This window comes from Trypanosoma melophagium, assembly GCF_022059095.1.
Source record: "Trypanosoma melophagium isolate St. Kilda chromosome Unknown ctg4segment1, whole genome shotgun sequence".
Taxonomy (NCBI): domain Eukaryota; phylum Euglenozoa; class Kinetoplastea; order Trypanosomatida; family Trypanosomatidae; genus Trypanosoma; species Trypanosoma melophagium.
The window spans coordinates 468,669-493,477 of record NW_027125179.1 but is presented as its reverse complement, the minus strand read 5'-3'; the positions used below and the strand labels follow the sequence as shown (position 1 = coordinate 493,477).

At 38.4% G+C, this 24,809-nt stretch overlaps 7 protein-coding genes across 7 annotated transcripts; all 7 read right to left on the bottom strand.

Moving 5' to 3' along the window:
* Positions 1 to 152: 152 nt before the first annotated feature.
* LSM04_008554 (Leucine-rich repeat) lies at positions 153 to 1,643 on the bottom strand (the record flags this gene model as incomplete). Its single annotated transcript, XM_067339098.1, has 1 exon — positions 153 to 1,643. One exon carries the CDS (start codon positions 1,641 to 1,643, stop codon positions 153 to 155), a length of 1,491 nt encoding a protein of 496 aa, XP_067188044.1.
* A 1,394-nt stretch (positions 1,644 to 3,037) lies between these two features.
* On the bottom strand, positions 3,038 to 4,408 carry LSM04_008418 (uncharacterized protein; the record flags this gene model as incomplete). Its single annotated transcript, XM_067339097.1, has 1 exon — positions 3,038 to 4,408. The coding sequence occupies one exon, from the start codon at positions 4,406 to 4,408 to the stop codon at positions 3,038 to 3,040; it is 1,371 nt and encodes a 456-aa protein (XP_067188033.1).
* A 1,070-nt stretch (positions 4,409 to 5,478) lies between these two features.
* LSM04_004992 (uncharacterized protein) lies at positions 5,479 to 10,308 on the bottom strand (the record flags this gene model as incomplete). Its single annotated transcript, XM_067339096.1, has 1 exon — positions 5,479 to 10,308. One exon carries the CDS (start codon positions 10,306 to 10,308, stop codon positions 5,479 to 5,481), a length of 4,830 nt encoding a protein of 1,609 aa, XP_067187877.1.
* A 752-nt stretch (positions 10,309 to 11,060) lies between these two features.
* Positions 11,061 to 14,546, bottom strand: LSM04_006166 (STAG protein; the record flags this gene model as incomplete). Its single annotated transcript, XM_067339095.1, has 1 exon — positions 11,061 to 14,546. One exon carries the CDS (start codon positions 14,544 to 14,546, stop codon positions 11,061 to 11,063), a length of 3,486 nt encoding a protein of 1,161 aa, XP_067187924.1.
* Positions 14,547 to 15,115: 569 nt separating this feature from the next.
* Positions 15,116 to 15,700, bottom strand: LSM04_009019 (uncharacterized protein; the record flags this gene model as incomplete). Its single annotated transcript, XM_067339094.1, has 1 exon — positions 15,116 to 15,700. The coding sequence occupies one exon, from the start codon at positions 15,698 to 15,700 to the stop codon at positions 15,116 to 15,118; it is 585 nt and encodes a 194-aa protein (XP_067188063.1).
* A 690-nt stretch (positions 15,701 to 16,390) lies between these two features.
* Positions 16,391 to 17,188, bottom strand: LSM04_002806 (Proteasome alpha-subunit; the record flags this gene model as incomplete). Its single annotated transcript, XM_067339093.1, has 1 exon — positions 16,391 to 17,188. The coding sequence occupies one exon, from the start codon at positions 17,186 to 17,188 to the stop codon at positions 16,391 to 16,393; it is 798 nt and encodes a 265-aa protein (XP_067187798.1).
* A 1,275-nt stretch (positions 17,189 to 18,463) lies between these two features.
* LSM04_004601 (uncharacterized protein) lies at positions 18,464 to 23,557 on the bottom strand (the record flags this gene model as incomplete). Its single annotated transcript, XM_067339092.1, has 1 exon — positions 18,464 to 23,557. One exon carries the CDS (start codon positions 23,555 to 23,557, stop codon positions 18,464 to 18,466), a length of 5,094 nt encoding a protein of 1,697 aa, XP_067187866.1.
* Positions 23,558 to 24,809: the final 1,252 nt, after the last annotated feature.

The following is a 24,809-nucleotide window of genomic DNA, read 5'->3' as shown; positions in this document are numbered from 1 at the left end:
CATTATCTTTTCTCTCCATTTCGCTTGTAATGACTCACCATTTTTTTTTTTCTTTTTCTTTTTTACTCCTCCTTGATTCTATAAACCCAAAGGGGTGCACCAAAGATAATATTACATTCCCATGAAGAAATCTCCTTATTTCTTCTTCTTGTTTATACCGTATCATTGGAAATCTTCTTACGTTGTGACTCTACAGCTCTCGCAGCTGAACCCGCAGCAAAAGAAGAAGTTTTTCCACCACGATTCTTAAAAAGACGTCCTGCACGTTGAATCTCTTCTGGTGCCACAGGTACAGAATCAAGATTTGCTATTTGACGAGCAATACTAATAACACGAAAACGATTTCTCTCATACTGTGAAAGTTGCTCCAACTCCTGCTGACTATCATCATTCCATCCACTTATCTCCTGTGGGGCTGCCGGTATGTGGTGTACGAGTCCTCTAGCAGGAGGAGCCGCGATCGTAGATAGTACTACACTATTAATAGCGGTACTATTTTTACTGTTATTGCTGGGATTGACATTTCCACCATTGCCACTACTATTCCCATCGGCCACACTACCATTATTATTATTATTATTATTATTATTATTATTAGAATTACTATTATTATTACCATTACCACTAACACCACTACGAGTATTTCCAACACCACTTACAGAGCTCCCGTCTAGTAGTTCCAGTTGTGGAAGCACAACTCGACTTGCAACAAAGTCTACATCTTGTGCTACCTCCGCATCACTATTATACACTGGAAGTGCACTTCTTGGTGGTTGAATTGAATCAGAACTCTCAACTTTAATTGAAGGTTCAAGAAAGGGATTTTCTTCTAGTGTGAGTTGCCGCAGGTTCATCAAATCTGTGAGTGTATAGAGTTCCTCCCAATCGGTAATACGGTTGTGTGCGAGATGCAACCAAACAAGATTGTGTAGTACTTCAAAACCAGTGAGTCGCTCTACACTATTGTGATCCAGCATAAGAGATTCCAAATTCTCAGAGAGGTGCATTACAAATTGTGCATTCACCAAATTGTTATTAGATAGATCGAGTCGTCGGACAGTGTTACATCTGGCAAAGGCATCCAAATGGATACGCGAAATGCGATTGGATGCTAAGTTTAGTCGTGTAAGACTGTGAAGTGCGGTTATATCATTATTATCAATTTCTTCAATTTGATTATGAGATGCGATGAAATCAATGAGATAAGGAAGTTGTTGTATTCCCTTAAGACTTGTAAGCTCATTACTACTGAGATTCAGTCGCTCCAGTGTTGTGGCAGAAGGTGTGAGATCATCAAAGACATCATCACCAAGTTTGTTATTAGTGGCGGAGAGGTAAACGAGAAAGTGTAATTCACGTAGTGGTTGTAAAGTATGAAGATTGTTATTATCAAGTAAGAGACGTTGTAAGTGTTTATATGCACTCAATGCTGAAATGGATGTAAGATGCAAAGATGAGAGATTCGCCTCTGCGTAGACAAGACTACCATCGGCATTATGGCAAAGAACAGCAAGAGCTGATTGCACAGCTTCTTCTGTGAGAGGTGTTGTATCATTTATTTTGAGATCTGCTATATTTGCCTCTATGGCGACTCTGTCGTCTTTTTCAGATGGTGATGAGGAACTCCGTGATATGCCACTCATTCTCAGCTAAGACACTTATAGATGAGAAAAGAATAATAATAATAATAATAATAATAATAATAATAATAATAATAATAAACAGTAATAAGAGTAAAACACATTAGAAATTAATTCTTTATATACAAACATATATATATATATATATATATATATATATATATATATATATATTTTCTCTCTCCATATGTCTATAATCAGGTACAAATGTAGATACAGAAATATGTGTATATGTATAGATGTATGTATAAATGTAAACTTGCATCACGTCAAAGCCATATATATGCATATATGCATATATATATATAAACGTACACACACATACGCACACACTACTAATTCATTATCAATGGAAGAAAATTAAAAAAAACAATAAAAACAACGGCAAATCGTACACAAAAACACACATACACGTGGTATTACAGGAAAGGGAAAAAAATGAGAAAAATACAAGAATTCAAAAGAAAATAAAGGAAAAGAGAATATATGTAGTCAAGAAAGGGTACAAGGGAGAACAGAACTGCACGGGGAAAAACAACAACTGCAACATATTTACCAATTATAATAGGAAATATTCGCATAATTCTGCATGTGTATGGGGTAACGCATACACGAGAGAGAGATAAAGAAGAACAAACAGACGAAAAAAAAAAACGAAAACTGTGCAATGAGGAAATAACGAAAGCAATAAAAACAGCTACGAAAAAAAAAACATTTATACTCACACAATCACTCCACACTTCTTACTTCTTTCTGTCTTTGGTAACGAAAGAGAAACTCAAGACATGTACAAATGCCTCAACAGTTTTCTTTTATTATTATTATTATTATTATTATTATTATTATTATTATTTATCTTCTTTCTCTACTTCTCTCATTTGATTATTTCGCGGACGCTACTTGTACAACAATCACAATATAAAAGTACACAGGAGCATGGGGTTTGAGAGAAAAAAAAAAAAACATACTTACAGGCTAAAAGCAAAGAACAAGTACACAGAAAAATAAAACAGCCCCCACTCCCCCCCCCCAAAAAAAAAAAAAAAATCAGGATAGGAAAGGAAAAAAAAAAAAAAGAAAATCACAAAACCCGAGAGACACGGCATCAAATAAATAGCATAATTTCGTCGTCGCTTTTTTTTTTTCTTCTACCCATTAACCTCACTATTCTAAACTGAGTTGCAATCCCCTTTACATAACACTAACCACTCCCAGCCGTACATTCCTGTTCTCCATTCTTGTTTTCCTCATTATCTTTTTGTTTTATCTCTCTCTTTTTTTTAAATTTGTCTTTTCCTTTATTTTCTCCTTTTCGATTTCTTTCCATCCTCTATACCACCTATTTTTATTTTCTTTCTTTTCCTTTCTTTTTTTTTTTTCTTTTCTTCCTTCTTCTACTATACGCGCTGCTGCGAGAATATAGAGCGCAGTTCATTTACAATAAGATTGCGCTGCGTCGTCTTATCTGTTCCTACAGCCGGAGTCCCCCGCCGCGTGGCACTCGCTGTTCGTGATGTTGGCACCTCCACCACTACTCCTGCGGCCGTCATATCATGTTGTGCCTCTTCAATCAATCGTATTTGTTCTGCTTTGCGATCCATCACAGTTGCGAGACGACTTAACGTTGCGGTGAGTACATCCGGGGCGATATCCTCCTTTGCGGCCCGCTCCACCGTCTCCTTGTACTGCTGGTGGAGACTGTTTAACTCCTCCTGCAGCTCCTGTCGCACTTCGGCAATCGCACCACTGCGTTTTCCCTCAAGCGGGTGAGTTGGTTGGGTGCGAGGTGTTACGCCTAATGCGGATCGTGAAGGTGGTCGTGCGTGTTCGCCATTGTTAGCAACACCAATAGTAGAAGTATTATTGGCATTCGCTATTCCTTCGTGTGTGTGGCTTACACCGCCTTGTCGAACATCACGTTGAATAGAAGAGTACGTTGGATCTCTATATGTATGTCGTGCACTACTTGATCGAAGTACAGAGGATGGTCGACTCTCTCTCGGTCGAGCATTACCAACTCGATGGGAGTTGTCTACGTGATCGAGTGAATGTTTCACTCCATTGCTATTCTGACGAACAAGACGACGACGACGACCTCCACTACTACTATTACGTTTGTGCCTTCCAGATGTCAATCGAGTGGTATCACCATTACCCAGAAATGATCTGTTTTCTCTATTAACTTCCCAAGCATGTGTTATTTCCCCTATTGCTTGTTCCAGATAATGATTTCTGTCAAGGGCGGCTTCCTTCTCAGCACGAAGTTCTTCAATAGAGGTATTAAGAGTACGACGTCGTTTCTGTTCTTCCTGTAATTCCTGACGTAACTTTTCCACCTCAGTAGCTAAAGCCTGTTCCCGTTTTTGTGCAGTATCACATTCTTTTGCGAGCATTTCCTCTAATTCTGTACGGAATGTCCCCAAATCTTTTCTACTTTCATCTAATGTTGTTTGAAGTCTTGTTTTCTCCGCTATCGCACGTTGCACCATCTCCTGCAACTCCTTTTCCCGTTGTCGATGATTCGCCCGTTCTTGTTCCAATTGATGTTCCACATCCTGTTTGTACGCCTCATGAGCCCGCAGTGCCTTCTCGTACTGATCCTGATGATGATTGCGGTCCTGTTCAAGTCGACGTATTTTCTCCTGTAATGCCTGTAATGCGAGGACGATGGACTTTGTGTCGCCCACACTCATTCCGAGACCAGAGCGTTGCAGACTGCTGCTGTTACTCTCCATGGAGTGGTTCACAGAGGTAAGATGAGAGGACATCACGTGGTTTGTTATTCTTTTTCTTTATATATATATATCCTCTGCGGGAAAATTTGATAAGGGAAAAGGGGGTAAAGAGGTGGGGAAGGGGGAATTTATTGATATTCCTCTTCTTTTCTTTCTTTCCTTCTTTCTTTTTCTTTTTCTTTTTGTTTTTTTCGGTGTTTTCGTTTCTTGATTTCCCCTTTAAGACGTGATCCTTGTCGCTAACGTCTACATCAGTGAAAAGAAAAGAAAAAAAGAATGAGGATAAATATCATACCGAGAAGAAAAAATATATATACATACACACGTAGGAAAGGAAAAGAAAAGAGGTCCCAAAGGAGAGAAAAAAAAACAAATAAAACAATAAAGAAAACACAAAGAAGAAAGAGGAGAGGGGACACACGCAAGAAGAGGGAAATAAAACGGGAGATTTATGGGAAGTTGCCCATGTTTTTCGCAGCAACCAAAGAGAATGAAAAAGGAAATAAATAAGATCAACCGAAAGAGAAGCAACGAAAAAAAAAAAGAGAGAAAATGAATCAAACACAACTTCAGATACCATTTGTGAAATATTCCCTCCTATGGAATGATTCGGTACACGCAAACTAACGGACACGCACACAGCAACAAATCAAAACAATAATAAAAAGAAAACCACAATAACAATAACAACAACAACAAAAAAAAGATATCTGCCGTTCATGACCATCATATTTGACCTCCCAATAATAATAAGTATACCGGTTCTCCTACAGGGAGCATCATGATCACAAAAAGAAAAAACAAACAAACAAACAAACAAACAAAAAGTAGCAAATTAAATATTTTCAATTTACATTGAGCAATAGAAAGAAACAATAAGAATAATGTCAGAAATATTTCAGCTCATAGAAAAGAACAGTTAAAAAAAAAAACATGTAGCAAAAAATTTCTCCTAGTAAAACACGGTCAGGACACGTCTCCTAATTTTTTCTAGAAAAAAAAGTTATATCTAGTCTTTTATTCACTTCCCCTTCCCTCACACTACTGGTGTTTCTCCTTTCTTTTTGTATACAATCAATTTAATCACGTGTGTACACATATTCTTAAGCTGAACAACATAGGCGCAAAAATTCTTCGATAACAGAACGTTGTGCAATTATTTCCTCTATTTGAGACTGAAATTCACGAGTATCCATGGCTTCATCAAACATATCTCTCAACTCTTTCTCCCTTTGAGCCCAAACACCACTCAACAAATTTCCAACTTTCTTTTTACTATTGCATAAATAACTATATCCGGTAAAGGCAGTAGTTGTTGTAGCGGTGTTAGTGGTATTAGTAGTGGTAGTTGTAGCAGCACTAACAGGAATAGAAGAGGTCTGAGGTGGAGAAGAAGAAAAACGTAAACCACCATTATCCATCGCTACACGTACAAGATTATCTGGATCTGCAAAAATAAAATCTATACAAATCAGACAACCTTTAACCACTGATCGAACTTCATCAGTAACAGGTGTTTCTGAAATATACGGAAGAACCTCTTCAGCAGTTGAAAGTAAACCTTCTAGCAAAGGAAGAAGAGCATATTTAAATACTGCTATTTTTACAGAATATGCGGATTGCGTTTCTGCCTCACCTGCTGCAGTATCTATTGTATTAAGCCAAAAATCATCAAGATCCAACACGCTTTCTGATGTATCATTCCATCTAAATCTAATGAGTTCATGACGAAGGGCATGAATCTGACGAATAATTGCAGAGATAGCAAAAAAAGTTGAATCACGATCATTACCTCTTAAACGCGATAAAGATCGACGTCTGGGAGAACGCGGAGAATGTGGTGAAAATTTTTGAGTAGCTCCCAATCCATTTATAGAACTGGCACTTCGAGCTCTAGGAGAAAGTATTGTGAAATGAATAGGTGGAGCTGTTACACCTTTCCATAGAAGCCAATATTTTCGTCTTAGTGAATGTTCAGAGAATAAATTCATTATTTTTAATCTAAATTTAAATTTCGTTCTTTTGTCTAAAATACTTGAAAATTCTAATGCCTTTCGTTTCATCTTTAGTGTACGTAAACCAACCATCCACTTAGTAAAGTAATCTCTTTGCATCGTTATTGCAAAACTATTTGCAACTACTTCTGCTACTTGAGAAAGCTTCTTTAATCGTTTCTGTCTCATTTGACGAAGAACATAATGTCGAGAAAAGTAGTCACGATGATGAAGCCATAATCCAAAGGCTCTACGTGCTGCATGTAGTGCATTTAATATGGCACATTGTGCAATAAGAGGCTTTATACGATTCCCTATAATGTTATAAAGAAAATGATAATGATCTCTTTGAGCTTGACGAATTAATACAGCCTTTTGACGACACTTTTTTAAAGTTTCTAATCGTTCACTAAGCGAAATTTCACGTGATTTAGCATATTCATCTAGAGAATGTCTACTATCAATAATAGTAATAAAATTTACAGAATTCTCTAAAGTATCGCTAGGTTCCTCACCTGGAGAATGAATTACTCTTGGTTTCGAAGTTCTCATCAATTCAAACTCTTGTAAAACAGAAATAGGAGTAAAACTTACAAAGTGAGCAGGTGGATACTTTTTACACTCTTTATGAACTTCCAATCTAAAAGGACGTCCTTTCATAAGGGCCATTTCACGTTGTAAACGTTTCCATTCAGCTTCACTTGGCGGTCCGAGAGCTTTTTCAGCAGAAGGATGTGGTATACGTGTAACGATAGTTTTAGTTTCTGTACTAAAAATTGAAAGTAGTCCATCATTTCTTGCAACCCACAACTGGTGTCGTAGATGATCAATATACATTAATACAATAGGTTGTGAATGACGTTCTAATATATGTCTTGTAAAAACTACATTAAAATCAAATGATGCATATTCTGAAATAGGATTTTCCTCACTAACACGCCATATTCGTGAGGCATGATTTACACCTTCACTCTGAGCTTTGGGTACACACTGCATATTCATGACTGTCCCTTCTACTGCAAGATAAAATTGTAATTTTTCAAAAGTTAAAAATAATGCCCTTTCATCACTTAGTTGATAAAAAGAATTAGCTAATTGACGACGACGCACTTCTTCATCTATAGGTTGCTCTAATAAAGAGTACTGCATCTCTGGTGGATCTGGTAAACGACGCATCGTTACTGTAATAACAGGAGGAAGATCTACAGCAATTCCAGTTATTGTTCCGCCATCTATAAGATCCATCTGACATTTCGCTTTCCTACTGTAAACATTATTTATAGATCGATGATCACTCATCCAATCAATATCTGTTGTATCACAAGCAGCAGAACGTGAAGAATTTATGGTACCATAAACCGACTGTCGTCCACTTGTACTACGACAACTAGAAGTAGAACATGGGGCTAATGTATTCCTCTTAGAATTCCATTCCACCATAAACATATCCTCTTCTACCATTTCTGCCACAGTATCGCCAGATGTAATCCTCTTACTTCTTAACTTACTTCTTCTTCCATTTTCTAATTTTGAGTTGGTACGACGTCTACTACTAACACAAAAAGGAGACATATTATTATCATAATTAGTTTTATCTTTGTAATTCTCAGGAGTAGAAGTAGTAGTAGTAGTAGTAGTAGTAGTAGTAGTAGTAGTAGTAGTAGTAGTAGTAGTATTAGTAATAGTAGAAGGTTTATGCAGTACCGTTTTTCTAGGGGTATAGAGTGTTTTTTTAGCATCTGTTAGGGTAGGTCGACGACTCGAACAAAATCTACTCACAGTAGTATCTGTTGCATTCGTTGTTTTAGAAGCATAGCTAAGAGTAGCCCGAGGGGATACTCCTAAATTTTTGGTACGTTGTCTCGTCTTATGATCTGAACTATCATTAAGACTACTTAAATTTCTTGAAATAGGCCACTCCACTAAACTTTTTTTCGTTTTTCGTACTGAAGAAAAGGATTGTGTTGATTGTGTGCAAAGTGATCCTGTAGTTGGCTTTGACCGTTTCGTCGATTTTGTGATAGTTCCACCTTTTACAGTAGAGTTTCGGATAGTACTACCCCTACCTGGAGTTGTTGGGGCAGTAGCGGACATACGAGTGGAATCCCTTCCCTTTTTTCGAACACTTTGTTGTGTACTAAGTGGTCTCTTTACCGCCATTTGTTCATCTCCTAAACGTGTCTTTGTCTGTTTTTTACGCTGCTTCTCCATCACACTCCCTGGGGAGAGTGGTAGGGGTGAGGCAAAGGCTTTCTGTACGGAGAAGGCGGGAGATCCACTTCTGCTATCCACGGTGCCACTCACATGTGTTGTTGTTTGATTGGTACTTTGCCGTGTGTGTCGCCTCCTTGGACTCACCGTGTGTGTGGTGACACTATCCCCCCGCGATGACCCCCGCGATCGGGCGGAGATGGGAGTTGTCTGCCCCACCTGATTGCCGGCGCCGGTGTTGGAGGCCGCAGCCCCCGTCCCGCCACCCCGCGTGAGTTCCTCGTCCAAGTCCCAGAGATGCACGCAGCCGTGGACGTCGCCGGCGACGAGGAGATTCACACGGCGGCGCTGGAGGGGCTCCGCGGCGAGGGGCGGCAGCAGTCGCTCGAGTTCCGCCTCCACCTCCCGCATCTCCCGCTCCGACAGCCGCAACATCCGCCGGTGCTCCTCCCGCCGCTCCCACCGAGTCGTCGGCTGCACCGCCCGCCGCGTGCGGAGAAGCGCCGGGGCCTCCGGCTCTTTCGGGTCGCGCGTCATGGCGACAACATCCCGCGGCTTCTCATAACCGGCAGTCGTCACTAACGTACTCGTCCACGCCAGCGCACGGAGGCCACCGACACCGCCCTTCAGCTTAAAGAGCGGACGCACCTTCACCATCGTGCAGGTAGAGCGTACAATGCAGCCAGAGACACCATCTAGTGGCTGAAGAGAAAAGGTCACCACATCCCCACGCATAATGGAGGTGGTGGGAGAGTGAATGCCATACATTGTAGATACGTTATGATGCGAGGAGACACGCATTTCCTCCATTCGTCGATAAATTTTCTGCACATCCCACACCACCACACAGGAATCTTCTGAGGCAGTACAAACAAGTGATAAATGTTCACGTTCTTCAAAACAACCACGTGAAGTCGCAGCAGTTAACTCTCGTATACAGCTACTTAAACGGTTAGTTGTTACTAAATCCGTGGTTTTATTATCTTCATGACAAGGGCTACGCCTAATAGCAACAATAGCTGCGTTATGATACTTTGGAAGTTCATAAACAAGGTCAGCTAATTCTCCTCTTGCTAATAGAACAGAACGATCTTGCTCCCGTATTCGCCTAGGATCTGCAGGAAATAATCGTATAGAACCATCAACAAAACCCACCCAAACATAATCTGTATTAATAAGTGACGATTCTCTTACAGACAAAATATCTTGAGGTTCTTCTATTGGGATAACATCTAATTGATGATTAATAAATCCACGAAATGGTGCATGTAGTAATGAAGAAACCAAAACATCTAACTTAGGTTCTGTAATATTCATTACTACATTACCAGTGATTCCATCCATCACAGTAATTCCACCATCAACAGAATTTTCTACAGACCATATAGTTGGATTAGGTGAATGACAACCTTGTACATCCTCATCAAGACGAAATCTATCTAAAGACAGAGGTCCATCTACTCGTCGAGGATATGGTCGACGTTGTTCACGTGAATTAATTAATCGTTTTAAAGCCGTCTTTACATCATTTAATCTGGGAAGAATGCGCACACAACACATTAACCGTGCCCTAAAACCCTTTGAATTAAAAGGTGATTCAACATCGCATGACAGCAAAATCTGGTCCTTATTTTTAACGGCTTTTTCTTTAACATCCTTCAGTTCTCCAACGCATTGATGAGAACAATTCGCTGCTGCATTTGATGCTGTCAGCGTTAGTTGCGACATGACGGAAAAGAAGAACGAAAAACAAGTAATAATAACGACGCTACAAAAATAACTAAAACGACGAGCAAAACACGAATAAACTCACTCCCAAACGTAAAAACAACAATAACGAGAACAACAGTTAAAGGACCAGAGCCCACTACTATTATAGTCGACTACTCTGTCACCTTTCTTTATAAGAAAGGTCGGCTACTACAAAAAAAAAAGGAAAGAAAAAAAAAGTATTAAGAAAAATATAGCATATGATTTCAATACCAAACAACATGGAATGCGAGTTTAAAAATTCGAAATCTTACTAAAAAAGGATCAACAAACCAAAAACTAAAACAACATAAAAAAGAAAAATAAAAAAGAGATGAAGGTAGCGTGCCAAGAGTATCTGTACACACTCACAAGTGTACGACCACAAACACATACACACATTACTGTAGGAGAAAAAAACGACATTCCCTCACTTTTTTTTGACTCCTTCTCTCACTTCAGTACTCTTCTGAAGTATGGAAAAAGCAAAAACAAAAAAAAAACTTATTAAATTTACTTTTTTTTTTTTCTGGCTCTTCACTTTCGATTTAAGTTCTATGGATTTATTTTTTTCACTTCTCTATGGGTTAACTGAAAATAATCTCTGATTCTCACCACGATGAAAGATGAGAAGGTTGAATGCATAAATAAAAACGAAAAAAAAGAAACAAACAATATCGTAATTTTGTTTCATTTTTTTTTCCTTTACAAATGGGATCAAATGAGATATACTAATCATATTCCTGTGTCGCGATAAAAACTTCATCACGATCCAGTTCCCCTGCCAGAGACGAAAGAAGAGCTTCTTCTGTTCTTGCAGTTTCTGTTTCCCTGGACTTGGGTGATTGTACTGGCATACGTGTGGTCTCCACGGGTTCTGGTGTGGAGGATGCCATACTGACTGCCATGCCGCTTTCATCCCGCCGCACATGCCAGCCGTCTTCGGTGATAATGCGATTAGGGAGCATTTGTGGCTTTTCAGATGTACGGCGTCGAGGCCGTGTTCTTGATGGAATTCTTGTCGGTGAACTTACCACATTTTCTCCTCCTCCTTCTCTTTCTTCTTCTTGTTGTTGTTGAAGAAGAAGAAAGTCTTCCGTTGTATCCCCATTTTGTGTCCCCTCACGCGATCGTTTTGTATTATGTGCGAGTGTTGCAGCAGTAGTAGTAGTACTTCCCGCCCCCTCCAATTTCGCGGCACGGCGAATAGCGGAGATAAAAAGACGTGCATTGGGATCCGCACTTGTGGCGAGTATCTCATTAGCAGCCAGTGACTGTGCAATGGCAAGTGCATCTCCTTTTAAAAGTTTTGGACAATACGCCACAACGGCCTGTAGAATGGCTGGATCTGTGGAAGTGGCGAAATCCATGCCAAATCGAACAATACTGACACAAGAAGAATAATACTTATCAGGTAGAGGCCAATGCATTGAAGAGAGTTTTAATCCCATCTGATAAAGGGCATCAGAGGAGTAATTATATGCCGCCACAAGAATAGACTTTTCAAGTGTAAAACTATCACCAGAACAATCACGTAGTGTACGAAATAAACTTCTGAATATATCTGAAATAGTTTTTGTAGGTGCATTTGCCCATTGAACTAGTATACGAGGCGCTACCTCTTCTGCAAGTCTATGAAATACAAGTAGACGTACAATACCCGCGGTTACACGAACTTGTGATGCCTCAAGATGAGATAAATCACGACGAGATTTTGCAATAGCACTTAATGGAACAGCAGAATCACGATATTGTACTTCTGTATCTCTGAGTTTATCTTTTGCCACACGTACTTCAGAGGAGAGAATCTCTGATAATTCACCAAATTTCTCCAAAAGTACATCTTGTTCCATTTGTGACATACTGTAGTATTTTAGTGAACAGAGATCACAGAGGGAAACCATACTTTCAACAAAAAGCATAATAAAACCTTTATCATCTCTCTTTTCAGAGTTCATCGTCCATATTTGGTAAATACATGATAGTAACTCACCAATCATTTGGCTAACCGTATTGAATACTTCTTTCTTTGCGTTCTCTCCTTCTCCTTCCTCTTCTTCTTCTCCCCGTTCTTGTTGCTGTTGTTGTTCTGCACTGAGTTGCCAAAAGATACACCGAACTGATGTTAATAAAATCACACGTAAAAGTTCAGGAGAAGTATCTGGTTTACCATATTGTACAATAGCTGCTTTAAATAATCCCCATTGATCCACCACAGAAACAAGAGAAGATAAAATACTAAGGCGACTCCAAACATGTAATAACTCCTTTTCATCTACTTGACTGCTTGATTTATGTTTTGTCTTTTGAATAGTAGAAAATTGTTTGAATATTTGTTTAACAAGTTCCTGAAGTTGAGTTACTCCTTCACTTTTCATAGGATGATCTTCAAAAGCAATGGCAAGCCATGCTGATGTTACTTGTCCAAGTTGAATATCTTCACAATAAGGAAGTGCAGCCGTACTCTTACGAAGTAAGGATATAAGTTCCTTAATTTGATTCACTTGCTTAACAGAAGTAAAAGCATTAAAATTCATAGCAGCAATTACAGATGATACGCCACATAAAACATTTACATCTCCTCTATGTTTTTCAAGAACTTCTGGTAATAAAACACCAACATCACAACTTAAGGAAATTTGTATTGTATCTGTATCAGATGATGATTTACTTGATGTATGTTTCTTTATCATACCTTGACGACGATCTTCTTTAGGAATTGGACCAATATCAAGTCGTCCACGCATTTTTTCAAGTAAAGCAGAAGCCATACCCAATCCCACCATAACTTCAGTAACATCATCAGCTGTAATAAGATCAAGAATAGGGGTATACCCTTGAAGTAAAGATGGAAGTTCTTGCGAAGATGTACAAAGGGCATCAATAAGATATCGTTCAGGTATTACTTCATCATACTGAGATCTTAAGGTAGAAGCAAAAGCACAAAGAAGTTCCATTTCAGCTTTTTGATAAGCAACCGTATTATTTGCATCTACAGATATACGAGAATCAATAAAAACTTGAAGAAGAACACCAGCTTCACGACGAATAGTAGGACGTTCATCAAATAGAGTTAATAATACACGATCAATCATTTCATTATCAAGAATTTCTTTTCCTTCACTTTCTTCTCCATAGACACGAAGAATAAGAATAATAACTCCAATAGCCAATTCAGCACATCGCATATTAACGTCACTACACATTTCCACAAGCCTGTTAGCAAAATATTGAAGAAAAAGAAACATTCGATTACCACTTTCTGGAGTAGACATTAGAGCTTTTTGAATCATTGTAAGAGCTTCTGCACGAATTTCTGCTCTTTTATCATATAATGCCATACCAAAATAACGAAAATATTTATTTTCTGCAAATTCTTCATCATATTTAAGAATCCAATCTTCAAGATTTTCAAGAACCAAATGTCTTATCTCTGGTGCGATATCTCGAGGTCTTTGATGAATAGCTTGTGATATAACATGATTGCGTAATCCAATAATTGATTGAATATTTTCTTGAAGAATACCCACTTCTTGTTGTTTTTTTCCACGTACATGTGATGGAAGACGGTTATTTAAGTCACGAATTAAACCATTAAGAGATCCTACAATGCTAAGAAGAGCAACAATAGATGTATGACGAAAACAACGCGCTTTACTTTCACTCATTGCAATAACCCAACGTAACACAATGGAAAAAAGTACACCATCTAGTAATACATTTGAAGTATAACTTATATCTACAAGTCGTTTAAAGAATTGTCGATATGATGTACGAAATAGACGATATTTTGGATCTTTTTTTACCAAAGGATATACAGCAGCATTTTCTGGAACACGGGCATACAATTCTTCTAATAAAGTAGATATATCCACATCTTCCTTAAGTGCAGTTGCATCCAATTCTGCTTGCATAGAACCTGAGGCTTTAGCTACAAGATTCAAAATAGCGCAACATACTGTATCTTTACTAACTTCGTTATAAATTCGAAGGAGTTCATTCACAATATGTTCCGCTGATGCTCCTTCCATAAGTGCTTTAAAGAGAGAATTTCCAAGAGAACCTTCATCATCCTGTATTAGAATAGATCCCACATCATTTGTTGCCGTTACCTCTTGTGTGGCTTCTACAGAATCTCGAGTATTCATAACGGTATCTGTTGTGGCTGACTTTGTAGCCTTAGGTGCCTTTTTGGTTTTACGTTTTCCAACCGCCATATCTGAATAAAACTTGAATTGTTATATATATATATATAAGTAAATAAATAAATAAATAAACAATGAAAAAAGAAGAATTTTAAAAATGAAAAAAAAAGAAGATAAGATTAAATGTTCCTATGCGTCTATGTCAGTGTTTTATTGTTGTTGCTATGTTTCAACGTTTATCTCTGTTGTTTACGCCTTTTTTAATTTTTCGGCCTCTTTCTATAACTTTCCATTAATAAACACAAAGTTTTTTTTGTTTTGTTACAAATCAAGAAAAAAAAAGAAAAAAAATGAAAAAAGAAAAAAAAGAAAAACAGGTGAAGTTATTATAGTCTTAGGGATCATCCCTTGAAACTTTTTCTGACTCCTCAGAAAAAAAAAGAATAATAACAACGGAGAACACAAAAGAAAGCCCAGACACATAGATAAAGAGGGAAATAAGGAGTTCCAACCACTCCATTAATAATACCACTCTAAGAATCTGATTCAATTATAGGAAATACGACCACAGAGAGACAAGATTAAAAAGTAAAGTAGTAAAAAAAAAAAAAAACAGCACAAACGCCCTCCCCCCACCAAATTTACCCACTAAGCAACTCCATCAATGCTGTGGGCATAGCAGGTGCTGGGACATTTGGCTGAGTCACACGCTCAATGTTCGCTGGTGGAGTTGGTTCCTTCAACAAACCACTCTGCGCCTCTGTACTACGGTTCATCATTGGCACAACCTGCAGTGTTGGCAGTGGCACAAACACTTCATCCGGTGCGAGTTCCTTCAACGGCTCTGGTGGAATTAACTGTGGAATAACGACCGGTGGATCGGCCGCCACAGAAGAAGAAGGCGGGGGCGGTGTTGTTGTGGCTCTTGTCATACTCGCATCCACAGCCGCTGTCGTCGTAGTAACCTCTATAGTAGTAGTAGTAGTGGTATCCACCACAGCTGTTGTTATATCGTTTGGTTCATGATTTAACGTTGATGATGGTGTTTTTTCGTCAACAATTGGCGGTTCTACTACTTCTTTAGATTGTTGCAGCACCTCTGCAACGTCAAACTCTTCAAACTTAGAGAGAGCACCACCACGCTTTCCATGATCGCCAGAGCTAGAGCTGTTTTTGCTCTCGGAACTGCTGGAACGCTTCCTCTTTTTTACGGCTTTTCGCGGCATCTTTTACCTTTTCTGTTTTGTTTCTGTTTTTTCCCTGTGTGCCGGCGTCCGTACTCTAGCCTTCTTGAAGTTCTTTTTATTTTATTTTTTGAAGAATAGGAAAAAGGAAAATAAAAAGTAATAATTTCAACAGTATAAAAGAATAGAGGAAAAACAAAAAAGAAAGAAAATATGATAAACCCCAAAATATGGATTATCATATATATATATATATTGCCAAGCTTATATAGCTCTCTCTCTCTCTGTCATACGTTCAATAGGATTGAGAATGGAAAAGCAAAACGACAAATAGGATTTCCCCCTATTTCATCCTCTTTGAAAAGTGGTGTTATTCCTTTTTTTTGCCGTTCTTCTTCTTCTTTCTTTCTAACTAAATCGCTCTGTTCAGGATCACACTTTGCAGTAGAAAGTCAACACACTCGACCAAAGGCCGTTCTGATTCATTTCTTCCTCTTGTTGTTGTTGTTGTTGTTGTTGTTGTTGTTGTTGTTGTTTTCTTTCTATCTCCCTGTACGCGATGACACAAACAAACACATACACACACACACAGTGCATAAGGGGAGAAACATGGGTTGTGGAATCATATTGATAATATGTGGTTCTTTGTTATTTTCACCATAATAATAATAATAATTATTATTATCATTGGAAGTACATTCTCTCTAATATATTTACAGAGAATGTACCCACTTACTCTTCAACATCAAGAGGACGTTCTTCGAGTGTTTCCTCCTCTTCCGCCTCTGCCGCCGCTGGAATATCTTCCGGACGCATCTTAAATCCATCCAAGTACTTACGTGATGCCTCTTCCGTGAGAACAGTGAAGGGAGTATCTTTTCCTACAATGGCAATAGATGTATTGCGAATGTTTAATTCCACACCACCAGAAGTAGCGGCAGCGAGAGCCTTTAAAGCGTGTGTGACAAGTGCGTCAAGTGTGCAATCTGGGAAAGATTGAAAGTGTTTTTCCAAGTACGTACGTGCGGCCTGAGAACGTAGTCCCATAGAGGTTGCCTTGAAATCAAATACATCTCCAGTAGGTGAAGTTTGGTACAAATGAGGTCCTGTACGGTCATATCCAGCAATTAAGAGTCCAACACCAAATGGTCGTTTGCCCACAACTTGAATATGTCTCTGGTGCTTCTCACCAATCATATCAGACATAATTGTTAAAGGCATATCACTGTCATGCATATAGCGGTAGTTCATACACTCTGTGCGTAGAAAACGGGCTAACACACGACCATCTGCAACAAGACCTGCAATTGCCATACCAACATGTTCATCCAATTTGAATACCTTTTCTTGATAAGATGACAATTCAGCAACAGGACTACGCTTAAGGGCAGTCAAAACAACAAAATCTCTGTTTTTAACTCCGACAGCAGCAGATCCATTATTTACCGCCTCATTCGCATATTCTACCTGAAACAAACGTCCAGTTGGGCTCCATGTGGTAGTGTGTGTATCATACTGATTTTTAAACATATTGTTTGATCCGTTGGTTTCTCAGTATTCCTCTTTTTTTTTCTTTTTTTTTCCTTTTTTTCTCTTTTTACGGTTCCCTTTCTACTACTACTATAGATTATTGCTTTATATGATTTCTTCCTCGATTCTTTTGCGTTTGATAATAGTCCTCAAATAAAAAGAATTTTAAAACAAAAACAAGAAAAGAATTACAATAAATAAAGACAAAAAAAAGAAAAGCACGAAATAAAAAAAAAATGCAAAACCTACAGCAAATAAAAAGAAAAAAAAAATCATATAGCACTCAACATCATCAATGAAAATAAGCATGAAAAAAAAAAAAAATAATAATAATAATAATAATAATAATAATAATAATAATAAGGATAATAATAACCACCAAAGCATTGGTGTGGATGTTGATCACATCACTAGAACTGAGGTACCAAAGATACCCCACTCATCCTGCAACTAAACCTTCATCGCATCATCTTTTCTTCATTCACTTTTTTTATCTCCAGTGTATGCTTGTAATTTGTTTCTTCTTTCTTCTATATTCCTGTACCTTTATTTTTGTTTGTCATGTTATTCTTGTTACTCGCCTTGTTCCTCTTCTTTGCTTCATAATGCCTTTTTTTTTTCTTTGTTTCATATTTCTGTCTTTTGTTGTTATACATTCTCTTTTTCTTTTCTTTTTATTATTAGGGAAATGATTCCAATCCCCAAAAATGAAAAAGAAAGAAAAAGGTACCACGGTTAGATACTCCAATCGTATAAAATGGTGGTGTAAACCTACTTCACAGAAACAATGCATTAATAATTACATCCCCCAATTGGTATCAGGGTTAAGAGAAACAGCACCAAGACTCACTATGTTGTTGTTTACTTTTTGTTTCGTTTCTTTATTTTATTTTTTTGTTCTTTCCTTTTTTCGTTTGTCGCTCTCCTAGTAACGCTAGACAATTGTTAACGTGAAGCACTTCTGTTAATATATGCTTCAACACCCAATCGTTTTTTCTTTAATTTGCTCAACCACTATTTCCTCAATACGTAATGTATCTTTGCACGAATATCCTTATATATATTGACAATGCACATGCTCTCCAGCAAATCTTCTCTTTCATTTTTATTCCCCCCTCCCCCTATTATTATTAATATTAATATTTTCTTTTTTTTCTTTTTGTGCTTCCTCTTCATCGCAAAAGCAATCATTATCATCCGCATCAACAAATGATATAATCACATGTATATATATCTTTACTGCTTTTTTTTCAATTTCCTTCACTTCTTTTCCTTCTAGTATGGCATACCATTACCATACTGTTGTGGAATCCCATAATTCCCTGGTGGCACACCACTCATAGGCATCTGCATAGGCATTTGCATTTGCATTGGGTTTGCCGGTCCTGCTTGAATCATTAAAGGATCGGTGCCTGTGTTGTGTAGTGGACCTGCACGTCGTGCGGCTTCTTTGGCGGATTGTTGCGCATCTAACATGGACTTCTCAATACGAATAACACGTGAGGTGTAGTCTTGTATCGATTGAATAAGGAATGGCATAGCAAGATCAGTGCGTTTCTTCATCCATGACTTCTCCAGTACAACTTGGGGAGAGAGAAGATCATAACAAGTATAGAGGCAAGAGACAAAACACTCGGGGTGATCGTCTACGAAAAAGTCCAAAAGATCTTCCACAAGACTGGAGTCGGCACTTTCTGCGGCGGTTTCAATGGCATCCTGGAAAAGTTTATTCTCCTTTGCCACGGCAATAGCGTGGGAATAACGCTTATTACGACGGTGTAAAAAGAGAGCAATTTTGCGGAACTCAAATAATTCCATCTTTTCCAAACGTGCACTTAATTCAGCAGAATCAAAATTATCATAATGCTCTACAGAGTTTCGCAGGGCAACATAATCTTCTTCTTCCATGTAAAGTTTATTAAGTGCTTCATTAACGCGCCTGGAGTTTCGGTCTTGTGCGGACTCAAGGTATTGGCGTATAAAGTGCACAGGGGCCATTTTTGTTACTTCTATTAGTACACGTTCTGGGTCTAGTGTTTTAAACATACTGGACAAGAAATCATTTAAAAGCTGTGGATTTGTTTTAAGATAAAAAGTGATGGAACTATAAACCACATCACTAGCCCCAATGTGACTGAGAACATCTTTAAAAATTTCATGATCCCAGGCATCTGCGTAGTGCTGCATCATTGTACTGGCAGCTGCAAGCCAATCCTCATTGTTTACATGTAATACTCGCAATACCAACCAATGATGATACTGTTCACAAGCGGCAATCATCTTGTGTGTATTAATCTTTTTAGAATACATGTTTACATGCTCCAACAATTTTTCAGGTTTGTACTTGGCAAGTAAAACTCCCATAACTGTAAAAATACCCATATGGGCACCTGGAGTAACAGATGCTGTTTTAAGTACAGTTAAAAGTTCTTCCCAAAGACCACGTTCCTCATAACGATCCACAACATCTTGCATTAATTCAGCCTGTAAAACAAGAGGAACTGCACAAATATTAGCTAATTTAATTTCATTGGCATCTAAACATGCGATATTAACAGCTGTCCATGTTTTCCTTGATTGCGCCTTCTGAGCAGCATCCACAGCTCCTTGTAAGTTATTCATTCGTACAAATGTTAAAGCCAATTTAGGGAAATCGGATGCTATAGTGTACAATACACGTGCTGAATCATATAAACCATCCTCAAAACATTTATCAGCCACATTTTGAATTTGTACATTATGAGTTTCCTTTAAGAATTCTTCAAGTTCTGCAAGTCTTCCAGTCTTAGCATATGTCAATACTAGTGCTGTATCAATCTTATTATCCTTTGTACGAGATTCCACACGAGCCATTGTAAGATATTTAATAAGATCACCAAATTGATTATTTCGTTCTGCAGCTGATGTAACGGCTTCTACAAAATCTGGATTTTTAGCACGAATAAGAACTTCAATAGCTTCATGTACTTCATCTGCAGCAAGTAAGTATTCTCCCAATACAGTCCACACCGCAGGGATATCACACTTTTGTGCATAGGAACGACCACGTGAGATATCTTTTAAATCTCGTAAAAGTACAGTAACCGCTTCCTTTTTCATACCATGTTTATCATAAACTGTATATGCCACCTCATGCATTTCAGCACCTGTAGCAATATTTGCAATCTCTTTCGCATCATAATTTTCTAAGGTTGTAACATATTCCATTACCTTATCTTTTCTTGCACGGATAGCAGACATAATGAGTAGATTTTCAAGAAAACGATTTTTCCTAAAATGACCTCGTAGAACAATTTGATCAAGCATAGATGTTAATTCATGTGTCATCTCTGCATTCATAAATGCCCTTACTGTAGTACTTACTTCTTCACTAACTTGAGACTCTGGTAAAGCAACTTGTTGAACGGCTTCTACAAGACGAGCACGATCACTTGTATTATCCTTTAATACAGAAGCCCATAACTCAAGATTTTGCTCTCGTACCAAATATCGAGCAAGTTGTTTCCACATTCCATTTTTGCTTGCAAGTTCTACCAATTCTTGACTGTGATGTCCTTTAGAGTAGGCAATATATGACAGATTTGGATTACGATTTTCACAATATTTACCAACTTCCAACGTATCATAGTATTCATTTTCTGTAAGAAACTTTTCTGCCCCATTATCCGTATCCACATATAACTTTGCCAAAGCATTATGAAGGGCCACATCTGTTTTCTTTTCTGCGAGGCGAGCCTCTAACCATCCTTGTATAAGACGTAAACGTCCACGTTCTTCTACCTCTTGCACCAACTCTGCAATAGGGCACATAGTTCCTACAGCATTTAAAATTGTTTTGATAAAATCTTCTCGAGCATTACAATCGATAAGGGCAGCTACTACCACTGGTGTCTTTCCTGGACTACGACGTTGAACATATTGTTCAATAAGAGACTCATTATCAGTTTCAATCAAATAACGCACAAGTTCATCTATATAATTATGTTGATCACATACGTTAATAAGAGGCCATAGATCCGTTAATTTTTTATTTTTCAAATAATTCTTTGTACGTTCTGGATCATAACAAGGACTTTCACGAGTCATTCGTTCAAGTTCTTGTGCTTGACCAACTTCTGCTGCAGCTTCGATATAACGGAAATGAATTTCAGGATCTCGTGTGTAGGGAACTATAGCACCAAGGTAATAATATAAAATATCGTACAATTTACGCTCCAAAAATAGTTCAATAAGTTTATGAGGTCCAAGGGCTTCACTATATCTTGTGGCAACTTGAACAATTACCTTAAAATTTTGTCGATGATTTTGCAGAAGATCTTCTAAACATTTCATACTATCCGATTGACTTAGTTTACCAAAGAATTCAATAAGCCATTCAGGATTAAAAGTTTGCGCATGAGAAAGACAACGACGAATGTTTGAAAGATTATCAAGATCAGGATCTTGATTTTGTGCGGTTACATAACATTCGATGGCACGTTGTGATAATCCAGCCCGTTCACAAAGTGGAGCCAATTTCATACCATCATAGTGTATACAAACACCACGTGCAAAGATTTTTTCTGCCACAGATGGGTGAGAGTGTTTGAGATTAATTTCCAAAAGTTTTGTTTGAAGATCTTTTGTTGCCTCACTACTATCACCACGTAGTACTTCAAGAATAAATTCAGTAGCTTGTTGAATAAGTTGAGCAGTTACAAACATATCTACAACTTCATTTGGATCTAAAACAGGTTTATCACTGAGGTCACGATGAAGCATTAAAGCTAAACTCACAGCATTTTGTGGGTTTACACGAATAAAGTTGTTGAGAATTACCCGCCAATCTGGTGAAAAATTTGCTCGTTTACAATATTCAACAGCTTTTTGAGTTTCATTCCTTTGAAGTAATACATTAACAACTTTTGCATGTGCTTCTGCCTTGTGATATATTTTTATAGCAAGATCTGGTTCTGCCGGTGCCAAAAGATCGCCAAGTTCTTCACTTGGAGTCAATTTGTTATTATCATATTGTTGTTTAATGTATCCCGCACCACCTTTTGGAATTACAGCACGTGCAAGTTCTGCTGATTCATTGGCATTTAATGTAGTTTCAGCAAGAGCGATCTTAAAATAGGTTGAAATAGCAGGTGGTTGTCCAGTCACAGGAGAAAGGTGAATAAAACGTGCAAGTACTTCTGGAACACGTAAAGCGTTATTAGGTGCTTGTAAACACATACGAACGGCTTCTTCTATATTTCCCATACGAAGACTGTTTTCAAATTGCATCCGATAAAGATCATCTACACCTCCCAAATTTGCTGAACTTGCGATACGTAAGGCCAATTCTGTATTTCTCATTTGATTTTTAACATATGGTATAATTCCATTATCATTGGGTGAGACATGAAAAACAGATCCTTGATTGTTAACACAAAGGAGCCCACCTGTTTTGGAATATGGAACTCCGCAAAACACAACATTTGGAGTTACTTGTTGACCCTTTATTATAACACCTGTAAATATATCCATTAATACTGCGTTCCCACGGCTTGTCATGATTGTCAATAACTTATGTCGTGGTGAGACGTGTAGCGCAACTGGAAAATCTCCTGCTGGAAGTGTAATATCTTCAATACGCCGTGTAAGGGTGAGATCTGTTTTTGTCCCAGTTGGTAGTTCCATCAACAACACCTTCCCTCCCTGTTGTGGATTTGTCCACGCCAGACACATTATATTACACACCCGCGGCTCTGTTGGTGTGCTGGTGGCGATAAAAGTCCCGGCGTGTCCCTCAATCACCCGCCCACTTCCATTCTCCACGCTGTAGAGTTGTGTCTTGCCCACCATTCCCTCCCCCACGCGGGCCACCCCGGAGAGCATCATCCACTTCTGCTGCCCGTCCACGCGGTAGTTGAGGATCTGCACCCCCGCGTCCATCTCCGCCAGCCGCTCAAACACACGCACCGGCGCCGCATCCGCCGCGGTGTCGAGACTCCAGTGATACACCGCCGTCGCCGTCACAACTCCCACCGTGCGATCATCCACCCAACGCCAAAAGACAACATCTTCGTGAAAGACCACAACTTTCAAACGGCGGGCGGCGTCCACGTCGAAGATCTGAAGATTGCGTCCACTGCGTAGGGCAAGGATCTTCGCATTAGGGTTCATAATCGCAGACTCCGCATCACGGATGTTGTTGCGGGTGCTTTCACGCTTCTCAAGGTCTACAATGACCAGAGAAGTCTGTCCATCTGGCTGCACATCACGCACACACACATACTTGTCACTCTCCATTGTCAGCGTCTTGAAGGAAATCGTACCAGGACGAAGTCCACCAGAGACGGAGTTCAGCTGGAACACCTCCCCAGTGGAGATAGGCGCGTCCATCTGTAACACCGGTGGTACCTCTTAACCTCGAAATGCGGTTTTTTTGTTTTTTTTTTTTTTTTTTTTTGCTTTCTCTTCTTCCTTCTTCCAACCTTGGTTTACCTTTCTTTTTCTTTTTGCTTTTCGGAGTTCCTTTCTCCTTCTCTTCACTCTTTCTTCTTCAGTAATTCGTACAACACTCTTTTTTTTTTCCTTGCAGTGCTCAATCAATTTTGCCTTGCAAGGGAATAGCAGAGACACACGCAGAAACCACAAGGCAAATACAAATATCCTAATGTAATGATAGCACTTCTTGATGCTTTTGCTGTTGGGGTTTCTTTCTATTTTGTATATCCTCGTATCGTTTTTTTTCTTATTTGTTTTCTTTGTTCAATTATATGCTGTTTGAAGTACACGAGTATGTACCAAGTTTATAAAACACGAAAAGTGAGTGGTAATATAAAGGGTTAATAGAAAAGAGAAAAAATAGATAGATAGATAGATAGAAATAGAGAGAGAAAAAAAGAAAGAGAGAAAAACAATTTGCGGTGTACATAATGAAATAAGAAGTAGATATTCTATTACAAGCAATATATACTTACATATTGATATACTAACATTTTTGAATACATGAACACGTAGAAAAAAAAAAAGAAAAAACATGCGCAGACTCATGGGAAGACGGAGTTTTCGGATTGAGTACCAGTTCTTTATTCTACGGTTCTTCACACCCATTAGCAAATAAAAGTAAAAAAGTGAGACTGCAAGTGCCTGTGTGAATGTGCATACACATGTACGTATATTTGCGTGTATGTGAGCGTATGTGTGCGTGTGTATGTGTACATGCGTAGAAAAGAGGAAAAGGCAAACAAGCAGCATATGAAAAAAAGCACAAAGACTCCCCTACTAACACATGTACACAAATGCGTACACACAAACCCACGTACACACACATATATAGACATCAACATGCATACAGAACTTTTACTTTCCCCTCTGTTTTTGTATTTATTACCACTGATAATGATGTTTCTGTCCCCATCCTCTTTTTTTTTACCGTTATATTTCTTTTGCTGTCACGCTTTCTCTCCCACATCTGTTTTCTACCTTATATATATATATATATATATATATATATATATATATATATATATATACTGCATCTCGATTAACTGTACGAACAGTTATTTTCTCTTTTCCCGTCACTATTTACTTGGTTGTTAGGTGTATTTTGTTTTTGTATTTCTGTTTCTCCCCTTCTTTTTTCCCCCAT